Source organism: Teleopsis dalmanni, chromosome 2 (assembly GCF_002237135.1).
Source record: "Teleopsis dalmanni isolate 2A chromosome 2, ASM223713v2, whole genome shotgun sequence".
NCBI classification, from domain to species: Eukaryota; Metazoa; Arthropoda; class Insecta; order Diptera; family Diopsidae; genus Teleopsis; species Teleopsis dalmanni.
The window spans coordinates 22,556,035-22,572,516 of NC_051847.1; the positions used below are offsets into that span (position 1 = coordinate 22,556,035).

Here is a 16,482-nt window from a genome sequence, read left to right on the forward strand (position 1 = left end):
TTTAATAATGATACTTTACATTAATATTATATGTAAACAGATAAATTTGAAAGCCGTTTAAAATCATCTATGGTTGCTTTCCTTTTACTTTTTTTATTATAAAACTGCATACCTGTAATCCTCATCTAATATTACATGATTCATATTGTTAGATGTTAGTCATATTAGCATAATCGGATTAAACTTTATATCAAATATCAAAGAAAACAAGATTATAACTTGAATTGCAATCTGTATAATAAGTATCCACAATATATGCCTATGAAGCGGTTATTTTATATATTATATTTATAAGCCTAAGACCTATATTAATAGACTATTATTGTTATTAAAGACTATTAAAATTAGAAGTCGATATTCGGTCCATATAACAAACGTAAAGTTAGATTTTTGTAAGTAATAAAATACTAAAAATGGATGGACAAAATTTCTGCATTAAACAACATGAATGAATATACGTAACAATGACTTCGATGTATGATCTAGGAGTTACAAATTAGACAGTAGCATATTCTTTGATAATCTCTGAGAATGTAATTATAAAATTGTTATAATAATATTTTGTTTATTGTATATATTCATAGAGTGTTTGATATGCAATAGTATGTTCCAACCACTCTTCACAGTGTCTTTTAAATATATCTTTTGGCTAATTTGTTCGAAAATGTTTTCGAGGACCGTCATACATTTGGATTGATCGGTCTGCAAGCAAGCGTTCATGTCTTTGAGTCGTCTTCGATGATGGATCGATCCGTTTCCTACTGGGTTTTGCGCTAGGCCACATTCGTATACATGAATTGTGTTTGTTTGTGTATATATGTAAAACATGTGAGTATGAGATTTGAATACCTTTTCAACCGGCTTAAAAGTGGTTGAGCTTTTCAATTTACAAAAACCGGTTTCAATCTGCGGATTTACTCTAATTTGGACAAATATGAATCGTAAATTTTAGCTATGCTGATCAGCCAGTACATTGTCTTGGTAAAACATGACTTTGTTTGCATTGCAAATGAAGTCATCCGAAGTCGTACAATCCGTCACCTGAATATATTATCTGTTAAATTCATTAAAAAGTTAAGTTTATGTAAAATATTAAATTTTCGTAAACTTTTTACTTAACTATAAAAATTTCTTTAATATAAAAAATAAGGAAATGCTGCAAGTGATATTATGTAGCATTAAATGTGTTTTATGTTTACTACAAATATGTCCTTTCCTTCTTATTTCATCAGCGTTATCTATGTACAGCTCGCAGTTATTTTCTGTTAAAGTGTGTCCTCATTTTTAATTTTTTATACTTATACATACATTTAATAATAATATCAATTTTTTTTTTAATATTTTTATCTATCATTCTCTTTAAAATAAAATATTTTGCGGTCATAGTTACATTACTTATTTACCAACCACTTGAAAGAATCAGTGCTGCTTTTTCATTAAATTTATATTTAAATATTAGAATTCATATTCAGAATATTTAGTATTTTACCTAGAATTCACAATGAGACATTTTTATTCTTAGTTACATTGCATACAACTATGTAACTATGTAACTACATGTAAGTATAACTATGTGTATTTACTTTTGTTATGTAACTACATACAGCGTTACATACATAGTGTTACATATATAGACACTACATATACATAGTTACATATATAGTTACATTAATTATTCGTTATCAATTGACATACTCCTAAACTGATAAAAAAAGCATTTCAATTAATCATCAATTGCTTTTTGCAATTGACATTTGAAATTAAATTAAAAGCTATTTTCGCATTTATTTCTCTTAACGTATTATATAAAATTATTATGACAGTTATTTTATCAACTTGTTATTATTATTGTTATTGTTTCAAATACGAGTGCTCAAGATTCTATTGTACACAAATTTATTTATACAAATTGCAGGCAAAATCAATAACAATGACTTGTTGCACATTGATAAGTTTATTAATAAACACTTCATGCATCATCGTCATGCACCCTTAATTTGTACAACGTACAAACACGCTTCTTATTGTATATGTGTAGATTTGTAGTTATACGAGGGTAGCTAGTGATGATTTACACTCCGAACACAAAAAAAATGGAATCAATACTGGCTATATCTTTAGATTTTCTTCATAAAGTAGAAGTACCTATTGAAGCCGAAGTGCATAATTGAAATAAACTAAGTTAATATTGTATATATTATATATAAAGACTCATTAGGTACGAACCCATTGAAGAAGAGTGAAGATTAAAGGTGCATGAAGAGAAGGAAATAATAGAACATATTCTATGCAACTTCCTAACGACAGCAAGACGTAGACTTGACTACCTTGGAAGCGGGATCTGAGTCTCAAGTCAAATAGGTAAAATTAAACCCACAGCACTTACGAGATTCATAAATAGTTCAGTATTATTTTAGTTGGGCCTTTAGGCATCTTTTAGGTTGGGGTGCTTTTATAGCCTATTATTTAATAATAAATAAATAATTGAAGAAAAGAAAAATTCATCAATGCCTTTTTTGTCTATGCTTAGGAGGAGTATAGACGAAATGGATACAATGTCTGGGAGTTCGGTTTTTTTTATTGGTCTGACATAGAATATGAAGTTAAACCTATGGTGTCCTCATAATTTCAGTTCGAAAATCAAATGGTTTAATAAGGAAAAAATCCAAAAGTACAATGAAAACAATGGTTTGTTTTCCAACAACAAATGGCCATAGTTGTTCCCGTGTCATAGTATTGTTATTTTCAAACGTACCTTCTCATTCTAACCTTACTTATTTTATACGAGGTTAGCTACATATGTTTTACAACATGCTGAAAAAATTTCAATCAATATTGTTTTCGAAAGCACTGGAATGTTAGCTGTCTTTTCAGATTGCCATCTTATTTTTCAGATACTTATTTACGTAAATGAAGTAAGGAAAATAAAATTTGTTTCTAATAAAAAAAAAAAATTTCCATTGTTTGTCTTGCTATGTAAACTATGCAAGTATAAATAATTGAACAATGACAACTAAATTTTAACATTTTTACAAGTATCTTTAAATTGTTTTCATTCTTACTCAATTAACTGTGAGTAGTTCGTTTGTGGAGAATTGTCGTTGCATATTTTGAAAGACATTTTAATAGTTGGCGGGTGAAATGTAATTATGAAATTTATTTTATTTTCCTTATTTTTTTTATTTGTTTCTTGCCGATTAAATACCCACTGAGGTCATATCAGTTAAACTTTTTAATTTATTTAAAAGTTTCTGTCAATATATTAGAAGTTTACATTAAGACTGAAAAGTTTTCGGAAATTCTCATTTAAAATTCGCGCGCTGTATATTTTTCGATATTTTAAGTTCATGTAGTTTGGCAGCACTGTCCTTAATTACTATGCCCAAAATGAGCGCGATCTGTCAGACAGTTCGTTTACGGCAGCTGTTGAAACCAGTTCACCTCAGTAGTGCGTTGCGAAATGTCTTCGACGGTCGTACGCCCGTCCTGAAAGGCTTTGTACCACTCATAAACTTGAGTTTTCGATAAAACTGATTCCCCATAAGCCTTTTGTAGCATTCGCAACGATTCTGCACACGAAAATTCGTTCGAAACACAAAATTTGATGCAAACTCTTTGTTCAATATTTTTTTCCATTGTTTTTTTCGCAACGCACTACTGAGGTGAACTGGTTTCAACACCTGCCGTAAACGAACTGTCTGACAGATCGCGCTCATTTTTGGCATAGTAATTGTCCTTAATTGCTGCCAAACTACATAAACTTAAAATATCGAAAAATATACAGCGCGCGAATTTTAAATGAGAATTTCCGAAAACTTTTCGGTCTTAATGTATATCATTGCCGATTGATCAAAGAACTGAGCAACAAATACTTTTGTTGAAATTTATGAAAAATATACATTAATAATGATAAATTCTAGATTAAAATTAATGGAAAAAGACGTTGTTTTTAGGGCATAGGTAAGAAGTACATATTCTTCAAATGAATGAATCGCTTAAAATGGAGGTATTTATCATAAATGTTGTCCTTTCGGGAACAAAATACGATTATAAACTGAATAGTTAGTGGCAATATTGATAAGTACAGTATTTCACTAGGGCGGGTCATTAGAATGCATAATCCTGGTACTTTTTTAAAAGATTGTGTATGTTTGTTTGAGAAATCTGAGACATATAAAATGCTTTATCTCTTCTTTTGTTTATTATTTTACACTGTTTGTATTAGTATTAAAGAAATTTCTTATTTGATTGTTGTTTATAAATTAATTATACAATTTAAAAACATTTAAATATTACTATTTTGCAATTAATTCCTTTTAATGTTGCCTTCATTTGCAGTCAGCATTTGATAGAACAACATTTATAGATATTGTTCCTTTCTATACTGGATGTTGGCGTAGAAAAAAGGTATTTGGAAATGAATGAATGAACTTTTCAATATTATTATTATATGCTAAAAATAAATATGAAATTACTTTTCTATTGTTATGAATAAATATTTTATTTTTTACTCCAAAGTGTTTTGTGAATTGTGAATTGGCTTTTGCATTACAACCACAATCAACTTGTACTTATGTTTGCTTTTTAGAATTACCTATGTATCTTGTAAATGCAATGGCACGTTAATTTATTGGCCACACATAATACACAATATCGTCCTACAAAACTTATTGTATCTAAAATTGCTACCATTTCTGTTTTTCCAACGATTGGTTTCCAATCTTCCAAATTGACTGTTCAAAGAGTGCGCATGGTTTGCGTTCCGCGTGTGTGGCGGCTTCGTTAATTTGTGGCATAAGCTGCAATTGGTTCAATTTTAAAATTACACATCCTACCTGCATTTCTATTGTATTATCGCATTATTATTATTGTCTATTTATTTTAGTTTTTTAATTCTATATTTTGTGCATATATAGTGTTCTTTATATTGATTAGTGTTCTTTTTTAAATTATTGATTTGTTGTTAGTGCCAATTTTATTGTTTATATTTTGTTTGGGTTTGTTTTGCTATGTTTTAAGTATTACGTATAAAACTTAGACTTATATTTCCGCATATTCCAAACCTTAAATTGAATGGGTTAGTATTGCAAGTTATTTATATTCATTGTTTCTTATATGTATAATATAATAGATAATATATTCAATATTAATAAATATTTATTATTTTATGAAGATACTTAAGCATTCAATCTCAAATTCTTTTAAAATTTTAATTTCTATTAGCAATGCTTTGTAAAAAACTAACGGGTAGAAAACAGTTATTATTATTGAGAAAAGGTATAGTGCACTGCGATCTAAAAGGTCTATTGTTGTGCCTCTTAGTCGGATTGGAGTATTTCTCCCAGTCCAAAAGACTGAAAGACAGTATCTTCCTAGTCTTGAATTCTTATGATCCATGAAATACCCTTCTATGTATTTCTTCTGCTCTTGCATCAGTGCCGGGCACTCCCCAAGCACGTGGTATGCAGTTTCTCTCTTTCTCCACAGTATCTGCAGTTCGTGTTGGATTGAATTCCTAACTTCGTTAGGTAATTATTCAATCTACATTAAACGGTTAATACTCCCTTAATTGGGAAAATAGTTACTTACACAAAATTTCGTTTTCTTATTTGTACAACAAAATAATATATGAATAGAAAGACCAACAGAACGTGAATACCGCCCCAACAAAATTATTATTATTAAAATTATATACCGCTCAAAATTAAATAGAGTTAATGCATAATATTAAATGCATTGCTTTCTTTGTAAACATGTTACGTTATAGCGCTTTGAAGCTATTATTTCTAAAAACATTGAGCACTTCGTTCTCGCTATACGTAAAGCGCTTTAAAAACGTCTTAAATATATAATTCTCAGCACACGTTCCCTTTAATATATACTTACGAATCGTGACGATTTGAAGAGTATTTAAAGTGCACCGAGCGTAGCACTATCTGAGGTTATGAGCATGACTGTTAATATAATTAACTTATATAAATCAAAACAAGTTATTTAATTTAATAGTGTTTTTCTATTTTTTGTTATAATAAATAAGTAATTAATTATTTTTTACAAATTGTTTATTACTTACTTTTATTACTTATTACTTATTGTATTTATTACTAAATACAATATTACTGTTCTTCTAAAAGAATGTTTTCAAGTTTTACTTTTGAATGTCTTTTGTTATCGATATTATCTCAATAATGTTATAGAAACTTAATGTATCTATATATAATATACATATGTGTTAGATATTAAAACAAGTACTAAAATGTGTTTTTTTTTTATTTATATTTTATAGGCAAACAAGCAAAATGCGTCCTCACAAACTAATACAGTTCCAACAGCAGATCGAGTACCACCTATAAGTGGGTATCAATGGCCAGCAGATCAAACTCCTGGCGTTATGGGTCTCAAGAATCATGGCAATACCTGTTTTATGAATGCAGTATTGCAATGTCTTAGTCATACTGACATTTTAGCTGAATACTTTGTATTGGACCAATACAAGGCAAGTGTTGAATGAAAATAATAATTATTGATTTTTTATATACTTTATATTAAACATTGTTATGATTAATTAAAATTAATTTTATTTAAATTATAGGCTGATTTAAAACGGCGTAACAAAATCAATTCACGTAAGTTTGGCACGAAAGGTGAATTAACTGAACAGCTAGCAAATGTCCTGAAAGCACTATGGACATGCAAGAATGAAAGCGATCACAGCACCAGTTTTAAGGTTTGCTATATATTTACTACTTTTTGCGATTCAAAAATTACTAATATAATTATTATGACTGAACATTTCTAGGCGGTTGTAGATCGATATGGTTCCCAGTTTCGTAGCTCTACGCAGCATGACGCACAAGAGTTTCTATTTTGGTTACTGGATAAAGTGCATGAAGATTTGAACACAGCAACTAAAAGACGCTACAAAAGCATGAAGGTAAATTAAATATATAAGTTAATACAAATTTAATTTTTTTTGTTTTTTAAATTAAACTTTATAATAATTTAATCAAAAATACAGAATAAGTACCAAAATTAAATTTTTTATTAATAAAAGGAATATTTTACAAAACTAACAAATCTGCTTTCGATTATTATGCTTAAGTAAAAATGAATTGATTTTTAAAAAGAAATGTTATTTGTTTATATTAATACTAAATGGAAGAAATTATGTAAATTGTGAAAAACTTTCTAATAAATATCAAGTTAAATAAAGGAAAGCAAATATCAAGAAATCAAATAATTCGCAAAAAATATGAATTCAAGATAAAAATTCTACGGCAAGGTAATTAAAAAAATAAAGTAATGTCGTTTTAGAGCTTAAATAATAAAATTAAATAATATAAACAATTTCTACATTGTTGTAACAATTTAAAAATTTAATAACAATTTATGTAAATTCTTAAAATAAAAGTACTTTGCTAAATAAAAACAGTTACATCTTGTTTAGATAAGATATATTTTATAATATAATTACATTTACAGTTTTTTTAAACAAATAATAAAATATGGTAATTATATTACATTTGCATTTGCTTATTTTAAGCATTTTTATTTATATATAAATATATATATTGTTGAAAGTATATAAATTTGAATATACAAATTGAAAGTATATAAATTTAATATATTTATATCTTTTAGAATACCTATGGTCGTCCTGATGAAGTCATTGCTGCTGAAACTCTAGCGAATCATATACGCTGTAACAATTCCTTTGTACAAGCAGTATTTCAGGCTCAGTTCCGCTCATCACTTACATGCCCACGTTGCAAGAAACAATCGAATACATTCGATCCGTTTCATTGCATTTCAGTACAATTGCCGCAGCTGTCGCAGCAAACAATCTTTGTAACAGTGGTTTATTTGAAAAAGCATCCGCGACAAGTCAAATATGGTCTAACGGTGCCGGCTGGATCACCTATAGTAGCGCTGAGAGAGCAACTGCAAATAAATACAGGCATATCCAGTAATTGTATGGTTTTAGTTGACATAAACAAAGAAGGATTTTCACGTGTATTTTATGATACTCAACCGGTTGCAACATTGAATGGAATTGATACAATTTATTGTATTGAAGTACCAGAAATAAAAGCGCCAGCAGTTACAACAACATCTGGAAATGCAAACGAAGGCACTTTTAACAAAAATTGTGATAATACAACTACAAGTGTCCCAACGACAGTAAGTAATACAACTACATCTACCACTTTGTTAATACTTGTAACAAATGTGCGAAAAAAGAAGAAGTATGATCCTGGCACCGATGATGTTGTTGCTACAACTGATGCTGAAGTAAAAGAAAAAGATATAGGCTATGAACGATTTAGTTCACCATTCAGTATGCATGTATCACGTGACTGTAGTTTTGCAGAATTACAAAAAAAACTGTTGCGTGAAATGGCGCCTTTGCTCAAACCAGAAGTTTTTTCATATACAACACCAACAAACAAAATGTTTCATATACGCTTACAAGATCCTTCAGCCGATCCAGTAACATATCTTGAGCCAGTTGAACATCCATTATTAACAGAAATGATTGATTTAGCTTTATCAGTACTGTCAGCTGAGGCTGGACCAGCACATATAAAATTATTGTTAGAATGGTCTGAACCAGAAGAGTATTTTGCTGATCTTACGTCCACTATTGTTGACCATGAGAGTGTGGCACGTTTACTTGATAATAAGTCCAACAATGATGGTGTTTTAAGTTTAGAACAATGTTTGGAACACTATACCAAAGCGGAAACATTAAGTGCTGAAGATGCCTGGCGTTGTCCACATTGTCAACAATATTTGCCAGTAGTAAAAACTTTAGGATTATGGTCACTTCCTGATATACTTGTTGTACATTTTAAGCGTTTTCGCCAACATCAAGCTAAAGGTCCGAATGCTGCCAAGCTTACAACAATGGTTAATTTCCCGTTAAATGCATTTGATATGTCTCCGCATTTGGCGCGTGGTGCTGATGAAGAGAGTCGTTCAACCCTATCAGCTTCAGATGCTACACAACATTTTCGGCCTAGTCCTTGGAAAAAAGGTCGTACTGGAGATTCACGATCTTCAACACTTAACTCTCGAGATAATAAAGAGACACGGTATGATCTGTATGCAGTATGCTACCATCAAGGTGATACATTAGAAACTGGGCATTATACCGCTGCTTGTAAAAATCCTTATGATCGGCAATGGTATAAATTTGATGATCAACGTGTTACGAAAGTTCCAAATGAATCAATACAAGAGCAAATAATTAATAACGAAGCTTATATGCTTTTTTATCAGAGAAGACTGGGAGATGTCGTCGAATGTTCTGGTTCTAGTTCCAATTCCGGAGATCATTGGGTATCACGTATAGCGCCTCCTCTTCCACCACCAACTCAAACGGTGGATCAGTTAAACGTAACTGTAGAAAAGGCTGAAAGTCAAACAAAAGAAGATGAAGTGGAAAATGAAAATGTAATAACGAAAGCTGAAACAAAACCATTAGAAATACCGAAGATTAGTAACGATAATCAAGATAATTTATCAAAAGGTAAAGGAAATACTTAACTTTAAATTTTGAATTTTTAATATTATTTTTTTTTATTTTAGAAGTTGAAATAAATGTCGTACCAGAAAATACGCTCGCTCAAACGGTTGTGATTGAAAAAGTGGACGAAAAGAACTTGGTCGACATTAAAGAAATTGCTTATGCAGATGGCGTTGGTGCTGATGATGAAGAAGATGAACTCGAAGTTCTGGAAACATTAGTTACAAAAATTAATGAAGTCGAAAAAGTTACAGATGATGTTAATCAAATATTTGAAATGGATGAAGATTGCCCCATAAATGAAAATGAAATCACTGAACAAAATGAGTTGGTAATTCCAACATCTGAGTCAGAAAAAGTAAATAATGCGGTGCCAATAACAGCAATGACAGTATTAAGAACAATTTGCTCACCTACAAAGAAATCAGCTGCTTCATCAGGAGATACAGCGGCAACTATATTAAACCATTCACCACAAGTTGTAAATAATCATAAAATTGACATGAACGGTATGGACATCAATCGTTCGAGCAAATATTCTCCAACACCAAATGCTTCAAAATCAACAACATCTTCGGATTCATCATTATCTTCACGTTCCTCACCACATTCGCTAGCAACTTCAGTTAATGGTGCTTCAAACTTACAGACAAAATTCAATGGCTTCCCAGTGACCCAGTCGGCATCAGCTAATAACAACTATAAAGAGGCTTTGTTATCCACTAGCTTAAAAAGCAATAGTAGTAGCATTATTGGAACAGCTGTAGCTGCGCATACGCACGAATTTCAATTGTCACGACAACACAGGCAACATTGGAATGGCAGTAGAGTAAGTGTATCAGCTGTTGAGAATGGTACACATCAACTACAGCAACAGACACATGGCCTAAATTTACGACACTCCTTTTCCACAAGTTCAAACTGTAAATTACGTGAATGCAGTGAGACTTTGTCATCAATGCTACGTAACTCTGCAAATACCTGCAGCAAGGATACATTAATATTCATTGATCAACAAAGCCATCATCATCACAGTTTAATTGAAGATGATGATGACACATTTATGGGCAGCCGTTCATTATGGGTAAATATTTTTCATTTTTCATTTTTCATCTTTTGAATTATAAAGTTAAAATACAGATAAGGCTATATATTTTTATTTATTTACTATTTCAGATTTCGCCAGTTACACCACATAAGCTCATTACCGTTTCACCAAAAAACTGAAATAATAAAAAATATTAAATGCTGACTATATGTAATATTAAATTAAATTTAGTGTGTTGTTTGTACGAGTCGCATATTGCATATATATAAACTTGTATTTGATAAATTTTTCAGCCTAGTAGCTGTATTTAAAATGCAATTTTATTTGCAATATTACATTAAATTTGTTGTCTTTTGCAACAAATTGAATATAAATATTTAATAATAATTAACTTTAATAAGACTCTTTAATCTAAACTTTATAATAAATAACTATAAGCATGTGTGAATAAAATAAAAATGAAAATGGAAAACCAATAAAAGCCAGAAATTTTCTATCTGGGTGTGGAGTGCAGTTTGGAATTACTTTATTCAAAAAAACAAAAAAAAAAAATGAAAACAATAATATATATAATATCAACATACCTTTCACATCATTATGTGAGTTTGCGAAGTTTAAAATTGTAACTTAAATTAAATGTGTTTTCACTTTAATTGTCATTTAGAACAGTTTACATTATGAAAAATTACAAAAACAAAAGAAATCAGAATATAGTTAAAGAAAAGCATATAAGCATGTTATTTGTTACAAAGATATTATGTCAAGTTAAACAAATTATATAAAAATTTATTTATTTATTGCGATATTTAATTAAAGAAGAGAAATATTACAGGAGCGCATGCAATGTGTAAAAATGTGTAAAACAGTGTACGGGTAAACTATAAATCTGCAATTACGTATTGGACGCAATTATTTATATTAGTTTTAATTGATTTCTTTTACCTTAAATATTAAATATTTTTTAAGAAACTAAAATCAACGACAGTTTGTGAAATATAATTATATTGTAATATATTTATGTTTTTGTTTTTAATTTTTGACTTTATTTTCATTACTTTTATACAATTTAAATTGGAACAAAGTTTCATTATGATAAATATATGTTTTGCTTATATTTAACGCTTACATATTAATTCCTTATGTAACCAAAATTTGAAAAAAAAAATATCTCTTTATTTCCAAACTAAGTATCAAACTTATAAAAAGAACCTCTGTACTATTTATTATACTGTGTATTATGAAATACTTTCAAATAAATTTATTACTCAAACTTTCAAATTCTTTGTATATTCAAAAAATACACAAAGTTACTACTGAATAATATAATTATTTTGGTTTTAGCAATATTTTTTTTTTTTTTGAATTCTTATAAAAATATATGTTATGATATTATTTTACAGAATAACAGTGTCAATTCTACAATTGTATAAATTATGTGAACATTCTATTTATTTAATTATGAAAAAATTTTGAATTTTTGTGTTAGTAATTTTAGTTTTTTTTATATATATTTATGCTAAATTTTAAATTATGTTAAGCAATAAAAAATTGATTGTAAATATATAATTATGTATTTAAGTATAATTAAATATTGTTGAGTAATAATAAACTTTATTTGAGAGAAATTCCTTATTTGTTACATAAATGAAAGCACACTAATTAGGTTATTAAAAAACATATATAAATCCTTTAGCCCATCGTAAACAAACAAGCGACAATTTAGCGGTGCCACCAAGCTGACGCTAAAGCGGTTGTAAGGTACATTAGATTATAGGTCGGTAAGAATGTATATAGACATTATTGATTAGCTTTGTTAATATTGTTTTTCAATATAATTACAATAACGTTGTACAAATTCTGCAAATGCGTTAAATGTCATAAATATTTTAAGAGCATTTTAATTAGTTCTTTTCAAATCTTCTGAACAATAAAATAGCTTATTAGGAAACAAAAGCGATTTTATAATAAAATAGAGTCTTATTGTGTGTACATAAAAGTTTGTGTTACACAACGAACTATGCTGGGTAGATATAGAGAATAAACCTAGACATAACAACTGAAAACTTGAATTACCAAAATCTACATAAAATTGTGCACACTAGAGGCCATGATGCACAGACGATCGAATGATCGTCGATCACCACTTTTATTATTGCCTTCAATATTTTCAATTATTTAGATTGATCGTTGATCACCACCACCATTTAAGTTTTTAACTTACATTGAAAGTGACAATGGTGATCGATCATCATGTGGTCGACTGCGTAAAATGGCCATAACTAGTAGGAGTGCTAGAACTAGAAGTCGTGTACTTTTTCAATGCACATGCGGTAGAGTAGCGATACCGACTGTTTTCTGTCACTAGTGTGCACCCGGCGTATTGGTTAACTATAAATTTATCCATACACTCTTTTTAACAAAGTAAAGTATGTGTATGAAGCATTAAGCAATGACTGAAATAATTCTAAAGTCATCGGATAATTATCTCCAACTTTAATCTGAAATAATATAACTTATTTAGAATTCAATGAATACAAGTTAAAACTCACGGTACTTGGTCGCTGTGCACGCATTATTATTAAGAGAATATATTTTTGTGTTGAAGTATCGAATAAGAACCAATCTGTTTCATATGCTGCTGCAGCAACTGCCAAATTCTAAGAATCAAAGTTGCTTAAAAAAGATACTTTAATAAAAAATAATACATAAACGTACGTACTTGCTCTCGTAGTTCATTTGCATACCAGTACAGAGCTAAGATCTGTGCAAATGTCATACTGATATATGCGCAAACGATCACTGTTTGCGCAGTAGAATCAATCTAATTAAAAAGATCAATTCATATGAATACGTCAATAAAATTAAGTTATACATTTAATGATTTATTTCATAAATTAATAGACATACAATTATGAGAAGGAATAAAAGTGCACAGAGCAATGTACCGAACGCCAAAAACTCTATTAGAAATACGTACGTTGTAAGCTGATTAATAACTTCAATATATCTAAAATACATAAGTATTTATATACGGCGTTATGTTTCTTAATGAAAATTTACCTTATAATACGATTTTGATATTTTATGCATTCAATTACACTGTTTTGTATTGATTGATGCGAATTATATTCAATATTCTTCAGAGTTTTTAACCGGTATTGAAGCGATTTGCACATAACAATACCAAACATTATTAGACCAACGACCAGACTTGTATATGGTATGTACATGCAGCAACCTATTGGCGTCATTGTCATCTGGTATACGTACCAAAATTGATAAAATGGAGTTTTTAACTCATTTATTCCAGGAATCATGGAACCGAATGGTAAGACTGAATTTAATATAAATTTTATATTAATATAATATATATACCTCTAGCTATAAGTATATTAATTTGAAAATATATATCTCTCAACAAATGCTCTAGCTTATTTTTTATATATTTTTTTCTATATTTATTTGGAAAAATATATTTCTTACCAATTTATAGATGATTATATACAGCTAATAGTGATTAAATCTTAAATATTATATTTTAGTGTCTACATATGGTATTTCAAGTTTATTTACTTAAAATTTTTATTCTAAATATTTCCCTTTTTAATACTATTTAAAGAAGAATTTTAAATAGTGTGAATGTATGTATTTAGTATGGCCAGTAGGACCACCCTACGAAGTTTTTTTTTGATTAGATTGGTTATTAAGTTTTCAATTACCTTAGTGGAAAGAAAAAAGATGTGGAAAGAAAAAAGATGTGGAAAAAATTAAAAAAAAAAATTTTAAGGCGAGTCACGATGCCCTTAGATATATATTCCAATTGTTATCCTTCCAATAAGGAACTAAAAAATGATATAACTAATCTGATTTAAATTTTTTCGGTGCACCCTAATGTTGAGTTCTTATCTAACATATTTTTATTTTAAAAATTAAATCATGCCTACATTATTAGATATTACCTCTCTCATTTGCAAACAATGGATAACAACCAAATCCAATGGAAGTAAGTAAGCCAAGAAAAAGGTTTCCGCGTACCATTATTTTACCGTTTCCATCAGCCTCATCGAGAAGGTGTTTTATATACATATCTTTAGATTGCTATAAGTAGAAAAAATCTCATATTTTTTGTAATATAAGTACATATTTATCTAAGATCTTTATACTGCACATCTGTGGTATGATAACATAAGAACTTACCCTTAATTCATTATAGTATTTTACCATTAAAGCAATTAAATTTTGGTATCTTTCCCCGTGTAGTAATAACATATAAGCACGAAAGATGGTGTTGAACCATAAAACTGTGCAATATGCATTTCTAATAATTGCTTGAATACCTTCATCAGTTTGAAATATATAAGAAAACTGCGTTAATACCATAAATGTTGTCATCGATAAACAAACTAGACGTCTCCAACTCCTATCGTAAATTAAAGACCAAAATTTTAGAGTTTTTATGCTCATATAGATTAATGGTATATCCTCAAACATTGTTCTATGCACATTGTTTCAATTCAAATAAGTCGGATATTTTATAGAAAAATAAAAAGCTACATAAGTTCTATTATCAATTGACCGGTTATTAATTATAATCACATTTATTTTTCTCAAGCAATTTAGGAATCATTATACAATTAAATGATTTTGCGAAAATAAAAAAATTGCTCTAATAAGATTGTTAAATTTTTTGTTTTATTTCCTTTAAACCCTCATATATTCTACACCAATTATGAATATAACTAAGTATTTGCCATTTGATATTTTTTTTCTTTTATTGTTCAACTGATTCCAATTACTAACAGCAGTATTTATTCTCATTGCAAAAATTTTGGAACATTTTTCAATACCACAGAAGCGTATATTATGCCAACTATGATATGCTTGGAATGAGTAATGTTTATAAAGATTATAGTCTATTAAAGATAATGATTCTAACTGCTTAGCTCCACCACAGAGAACTTATATATAGATCTCTAACGTCATACTAAATAAATGTCGACTAAGGTTTTGAAGCGTATCGTTCCATGTCATACAATCTATTATAAATTATCGTCACTCACACCTATGTATGCTCTTTGCTTGATGAAATGCGAATTAGAGACTAACTAGTGTTCCAACTCATATGATAATGAGTTGTTCCGTTGATTTTATAGAATATAGTTTGAAGCCCAGCATAACTTTTTGATGGAACATAAATTGCATTTACTTTAAGAGAGTATTATTCTGAGTACTATTTTCAAGTCCATGCCTTTCTTCCTGATATACTATAGTGCTTTTAGCATAAAAAATTTTATGTTTAACATTGGATATCATCATATAATTGGTCTATGGTTATACGAACCAAAAATCTATTTAAAATTAAAAATTCCTAGTATTATTTGATATACTAAAATTATTATTAAAGAAAAATCCTCAATGTTCTTATGTACATTTTGTGTAAAAAGTATACAGAATTTATAATTTTAGTTAGTTAGTTGTGGTGGAGGGAGGACGAATCCTCCTCAAATAGCTAAGGATGAAAGCCGTTTTGAGTCCACAAAAACCTCGTAAAAGTGGGTAGTAGATAGAGAGTCAAACTAGAACCAACCAGAGGCATTAACAAAGGCAAGAATCTGGCCAATGCTGATGCTGGAGATATCGCTAAGTGAGTTGAAGAAAGGGGCCCCTAGAAACTTAAACCTAGTTCTGGCCAGACCTGGACAAAAACACATCAGGTGTTCTGGTGTCATTTCTTCAAGTGTTGGTAGACACGCACTACATGAGGTACCACAGGAAAGGCCAAGTCTGGCTCCATGCCGTCCTATGGACCAGTGACCCGTAAAGATAGATACTAGCTTAGAAACCTCAGATTTATTTCTACAGATTAAGTCAGAGGTTCTATATTTGGAATAAATGGGCCAAGTAG

General features: G+C 29.4%; 2 protein-coding genes across 2 annotated transcripts; one reads left to right on the forward strand and one right to left on the reverse strand.

Annotated features, from left to right (window-relative positions):
• Positions 1 to 6,286: 6,286 nt before the first annotated feature.
• LOC119678604 lies at positions 6,287 to 10,819 on the forward strand (the record flags this gene model as incomplete). Its single annotated transcript, XM_038090534.1, is given in 6 exon segments — positions 6,287 to 6,496; positions 6,593 to 6,727; positions 6,800 to 6,934; positions 7,642 to 9,532; positions 9,592 to 10,613; positions 10,706 to 10,819. Coding segments are annotated over 6 exon segments (3,444 nt in total), but the record flags the coding sequence as incomplete, so codon positions are not given.
• Positions 10,820 to 12,973: 2,154 nt separating this feature from the next.
• LOC119686140 (odorant receptor 49b-like) lies at positions 12,974 to 15,068 on the reverse strand. Its single transcript, XM_038100620.1, has 7 exons — positions 14,775 to 15,068; positions 14,537 to 14,675; positions 13,638 to 13,911; positions 13,485 to 13,584; positions 13,297 to 13,398; positions 13,127 to 13,234; positions 12,974 to 13,075 (listed from the first exon to the last, which is right to left on the reverse strand). The coding sequence occupies exons 1-7, from the start codon at positions 15,066 to 15,068 to the stop codon at positions 12,974 to 12,976; spliced, it is 1,119 nt and encodes a 372-aa protein (XP_037956548.1).
• Between the last annotated feature and the right edge of the window lie 1,414 nt (positions 15,069 to 16,482).